Source organism: Schistocerca piceifrons, chromosome 9, assembly GCF_021461385.2.
Source record: "Schistocerca piceifrons isolate TAMUIC-IGC-003096 chromosome 9, iqSchPice1.1, whole genome shotgun sequence".
Lineage (NCBI taxonomy): Eukaryota > Metazoa > Arthropoda > Insecta > Orthoptera > Acrididae > Schistocerca > Schistocerca piceifrons.
The window spans coordinates 4,768,971-4,774,795 of NC_060146.1; the positions used below are offsets into that span (position 1 = coordinate 4,768,971).

The 5,825-nt window shown below is 39.3% G+C and overlaps 1 protein-coding gene across 1 annotated transcript; it reads left to right on the plus strand.

The window, feature by feature from the left end:
* The first annotated feature begins 1,640 nt into the window (after positions 1-1,640).
* On the plus strand, positions 1,641-3,474 carry LOC124717197 (piggyBac transposable element-derived protein 4-like). Its single transcript, XM_047243975.1, has 2 exons — positions 1,641-1,755; positions 1,859-3,474. The coding sequence occupies exons 1-2, from the start codon at positions 1,641-1,643 to the stop codon at positions 3,472-3,474; spliced, it is 1,731 nt and encodes a 576-aa protein (XP_047099931.1).
* The last annotated feature ends 2,351 nt before the right edge of the window (positions 3,475-5,825 follow it).

A 5,825-nucleotide genomic window follows, 5' to 3' on the forward strand; every position in this document is an offset into this window, starting at 1 on the left:
GCCGTCTTAAGTACAAGAAGACTGACTCTTCTTACTGACTATGTTTTGATCCATTCCTGTGACACTAGTTATAGATTCCGATGCTTCACTCCAGGTTTACCGTATCCCTTGGCCCTTCTTATTGACAATGAAACACAGAAATTGCATCGGAAATAGATACAAAAAGCACAATGACGACTTAAGTACAAGAAGACTGACTCTGCTTACTGTCTATGCCTTGAACCATCCTGTGACACTAGTTCCAGATTCCGATGCTTTACTCCATGTTTACTGTATCCCTTGGACCTTCTTATTGACGATGAAACACAGAAATTGCATCGGAATTAAATACAAAACGCACAATGCCGACTTAAGTACAAGAAGACGGACTCTTCTTACTGACTATGTTTTGAACCATTCCTGTGACACTAGTTATAGATTCCCATGCTTCACTTTAGGTTTACTGTATCCCTCTGCCCTTCTTATTGACGATGAAACACAGAAATTGCAATGGAATTAAATCCAAGAGGCACAATACCGACTTAAGTACAAGAAGACTGACTCTTCCTACTGTCTATGATTTGAACCATTCCTGTGACACTAGTTATAGATTACGATGCTTCACTTCAGGATTACTGTATCCCTCTGCCCTACTTATTGACGATGAAACACAGAAATTGCATCGGAATTAAATACAAAAGGCACAATGCCGACTTAAGTACAAGAAGACACACCCTTCTTCTGTCTATGTTTTCAACCATTCCTGTGACACTAGTCATAGATTTCGATGCTTCACTTTAGGTTTACTGTATCCCTTGGACCTTCTTACTGACGATGAAACACAGAAATTGCATCGGAATTAAGTACAAAAGGCACAAGGCCGACTTAAGTACAAGAAGACTGACTCTTTTTACTGACTATGCTTTGAACGATTCCTGTGACACTAGTTACAGATTCTGATGCTTCACTTCAGGTTTTCTGTATCCCTTGGACCTTCTTATTGGCGATGAAACACAGATATTGCATCGGAATTAAATACAAAAGGCACAATGCCGACTTAAGTACAAGATGACTGGCTCTTCATACTGACTATGCTTTGAACCATTCCTGTGACACTAGTTATAGATTCCGATGCTTCACTTCAGTTTCACTGTATCGCTTGGACCTTCGTATTGACGATGAAACACAGAAATTGCATCGGAATTAAATAGAAAAGGCACAATGCCGACTTACGTACAAGAAGACTGACTCTTCCTACTGTCTATGATTTGAACCATTCCTGTGACACTAGTTATAGATTCCGATGCTTCACTCTAGGTATACTGTATCCCTCTGCCCTTCTTATTGACGATGAAACACAGAAATTGCATCGGAATTTAATAGAAAAGGCACAATGCCGACTTAACACTCTAAGCGCCAAGCCCGTAAAATTTACGGGCCTGGGATCGCGCGAAAATCACCAAGCCCGTAAAATTTACGGGCCGCTACATTTAATTTCATTCAAAACACTGCAACGTTATTTCTACGGGTTTGGCCAGCGCTATACGTTTTTCAGATGTTTATTAACAAAATGCGTCCATAGATGTCACGGCAGCGCTGTAATTCATGTTAAAACTTATCTTTGCGTTCTCAGTCTGTATATCATTCAGTTGTTTGTCATCATGTTTCGGCGCGGTTTATCAGACGCAGAAATTGCGGATTTGATCAATCATAGCGACACTCTGGATAATGTAGAGAGTGATTCAGACGATTCTGAATGCAATGGTGTGTTTGAAGGTACGTATTTCCGAATTTTCCACGTAATTGTGCAGTACGCACATATCTGTTGAACATGTGTAAACGATGTATGTAGTTACACATAATGTGATATTCTTTTTAGAAGACGAGATTGATGACAGTTTGTCTTCAGATGAAGACGAGAATGATGTTGAAGGTGTTGCTTCAAATCCAGCAGCTGTGCCGTATCCGAAAGACAGTGAGTGGACTGCAGTTGACACCTACCGACCTCTGCCTGTCAACACGACACCCAGGCAGATACTAGTGGATATTGATGAGTCGAGTTCTGTACTGGATTGCAGTAAAGTGTTCCTTACTGACAGTGACGTAAATGAACTCAAGAGACAGACAAATTTGTATGCATCACAGACAATACAGAAGAAAAGAAGAGGAAATAATCTGAAGCCCCATTCAGTTTTGAGTTCGTGGAAGCCAGTGACTATAAGTGAGATGAGGCGTTTCTTGGGTATTATTTTCCACATGTGTGTTTCGAAAAAGCCCAAAATTGCGGACCATTGGAGCACTAATCCTGTTCTTAGTTGTAACTTTTGTCCCCATGTCATGAGCCGTTTGCGTTTCACTCAGATACTGTCATGCTTGCATCTTGTTGACAATTCAAATCAGAAAAAACCAGGCGAAGATGGATTTCATCCACTTTACAAAGTTTTGCCATATTATAATAATTTGAAGGAGCGATGTATCCAGGCATATCGTCCCTCAGAAAAAGTGACAATTGATGAAGGAATTTGCCCATTTCGAGGTCGTGTGAGTTTCCGTGTTTACATGCAAAATAAGCCTCATAAGTATGGACTGAAAGTATATGCTGTTGCTGAAGCCAGTAGTGGCTATGTTGTAAATTTTGAAGTTTATGCTGGTAAGCATATTGTTGACAATTCTTCGTCTGCGGTTATTTTGCGATTGTTGTCTGACAGCAGCTTGCTGAACAAAGGCCACACTGTGTATTTAGATCGATTTTATTCCAGTCCAGAGCTATTTCAGCAACTGGCAGAGAAAGGCACTGGAGCTGTTGGTACTGTGAACAAATCCAGGAAAGGATTGCCTAAAGATTTAGTATCTGCTACGCTGAAAAAGGGCGAAATGTCTTTTCGGCGTAAAGATAATGTATTGGCAATGAAGTGGAAAGATAAGAGAGATGTGTATACATTGTCTACAAGGCATCAAGCAACATTTGGTACGCATACTAAGAGAAATGGGTCTGTAGTATTGAAACCACTTCAGGTACTTGATTACAACCTCAATAAAATTGGAGTGGATATTGGAGACCAACGCCTGCAGTACAATCCGTTCCAGCACAGAACTGTGAAATGGTGGCGAAAATTATATTTCCATTTGCTGCTTATGGGAGTATCAAATGCATTTTGGCTGTACAATGCAGTGCACAGGAAGAAAATTACAATAACAGACTTTATAACAGTGCTTGCAGTTCAGCTTGTTGAAGACGACACACTTGAATTCATTCCAAGAAATGAAGGAACTGTAGGTCGGCTAACAAAGAGACATTTTTTGCAGCACATACCTGCAACTACTAAGAAGTATGCTGCTCGTGTGTGTCACGTGTGCAGTTCCAGGAGCAAGAAACAGAGTGGCAAGGCTTCTCGCAAAGAGACACGATACGAATGTGAACAGTGTGGCGTTGCACTCTGCCTGGAACCTTGCTTTAAAATTTTCCACACTAAAAAACAATATGATTCTGTGTGAAATTTATATGTAATACTGTATACTATCAGAAACATGTAATGTAGTGCCACAATTTTGGTTAAAAATAAATCACAATTGTATTCCCTTATTCGTATGACTTTTTCTAAATTCTTAAAACATCTAAGTGATTTCTATAACTGTACCTTAAAGCTGTGCATTGTAAAGTAGTTTCTTTCACTCAGAATTAAAGTAGAAATGTGCAGCTTCAAGATGGTACCAAATTTGCCACAATCCAAACAGTAGATTTGATGCAGTAATTTTTTTAATATTGGTAAAATTGCCCGGTTTCTAGGGACGGGTGCATAAAATAGGCCTGGTACAGAGAGTGTTAAGTACAAGAAGACTAACTCTGCTTACTGTCTATGTTTTGAACCATTTCTGTGATACTAGTTATAGATTTCGATGCTTCGCTTCAAGTTTACTGTATCCCTTGGACCTTCTTATTGACGATTAAACACAGATATTGCATCGGAATTAAAAAAAAAAGGCACAATGCCGACTTAAGTACAAGAAGACTGTCTCTTCTTACTGTCTATGTTTTGAACCATCCCTGTCACACTAGTTATAGATTCCGATGCTTCACACCAGGTTTACTGTATCCCTTGCACCTTCTTATTGACGATGAAACACAGAAATTGCATCGGAATTAAATACAAATGCACAATGCCGACTTAAGTACAAGAAGACTGACCCTAATTACTGACTATGTTTTGAACCATTCCTGTGGCACTAGTTATAGATTCCGATGGTTCACTCTAGGTTTACTGTATCCCTTGGACCTTCTTATTGACGATGAAACACAGAAATTGCATCGGAATTAAATAAAAAAAGCACAATGCCGACTTAAGTACAAGAAGACTGACTCTGCTTACGGTCTATGTTTTGAACCATTCCTGTGATACTAGTTATAGATGTCGATGCTTCACTTCAGGTTTAGTGTATCCCTTGGTCCTTCTTATTGACGATGAAACACAGAAATTGCATGGGAATTAAATACAAAAGGCACAATGCCGACTTAAGTATAAGAAGACTGACTCATCTTACTGTCTACGTTTTGAACCATTCCTGTGACACTAGTTATAGATTCCGATGCTTCACTCCAGGTTTACTGTATACCATGGACCTTCTTGTTGACGATGAAACACAGAAATTGCATCGGAATTAAATACAAAAGCACAATGCCGACTTATGTACAAGAAGACGGACTCTTCTTACTGACTATGTTTTGAACCGTTCCTGTGACACCAGTTATAGATTCCGATGCTTCACTTCAGGTTTACTGTATCCCTTGGACCTTCTTATTGACGATGAAACACAGAAATTGCATCGGAGTTAAATAGAAAAGGCACAATGCCGTCTTAAGTACAAGAAGACTGACTCTGCTTACTGTTTTTTTTTTTAACCATTTCTGTGATACTAGTTATAGATTTCGATGCTTCGCTTCAGGTTTACTGTATCCCTTGGACATTCTTATTGACGATGAAACAGAGGAATTGCATCGGAATGAAATACAAAAGGCACAATGCCGACTTTAGTACAAGAAGACTGACTCGTCTTACTGTCTATGTTTTGAACCATCGCTGTGACACTAGTTATAGATAGCGATGCTTCACTCCAGGTTTACTGTATCCCTTGGACCTTCGTATTGACGATGAAACACAGAAATTGCATTGGAATTAAGTTCAAAACCACACAATGCCGACTTATGAACAAGAAGACTAACACTTCTTACTGCCTATGTTATGAACCTTTCCTGTGACACTAGATATTGATTCCGATGCTTTACTCCAGGTTTACCGTATCCCTTGGACCTTCTTATTGACAATGAAACACAGAAATTGCATCGGAAATAGATACAAAAAGCACAATGCCGACTTAAGTACAAGATGACTGGCTCTTCTTACTGACTATGCTTTGAACCATTCCTGTGACACTAGTTATAGACACCGATGCTTCACTTCAGTTTCACTGTATCGCTTGGACCTTCTTATTGACGATGAAACACAGAAATTGCATCGGAATTAAATAGAAAAGGCACAATGCTGACTTAAGTACAAGAAGACTGACTCTTCCTAATGTCTATGTTTTGAACCATTCCTTTGACACTTGTTATAGATTCCGATGCTTCACTTCAGGTTTACTGTATCCCTCTGCCTTTCTTATTGACGATGAAACACAGAAATTGCATTGGAATTAAATACAAAAGGCACTATGCCGACTTAAGTACAAGAAGACTGACTCTTCTTACTGACTATGTTTTGAACAATTCCTGTGACACTAGTTATAGATTCCGATGCTTTACTTCATTTTTACTGTATCCCTCTGACCTTCTTATTGACGATGAAACACAG

Coding starts and splice junctions, on each gene's coding strand:
- LOC124717197 (XM_047243975.1), top strand. CDS start 1,641: ATGTTTCGGCGCGGTTTATCAGACGCAGAAATTGCGGATTTGATCAAT. Junction 1,756..1,858: donor ATGCAATGGTGTGTTTGAAG/GTACGTATTTCC, acceptor TATTCTTTTTAG/AAGACGAGATTGATGACAGT.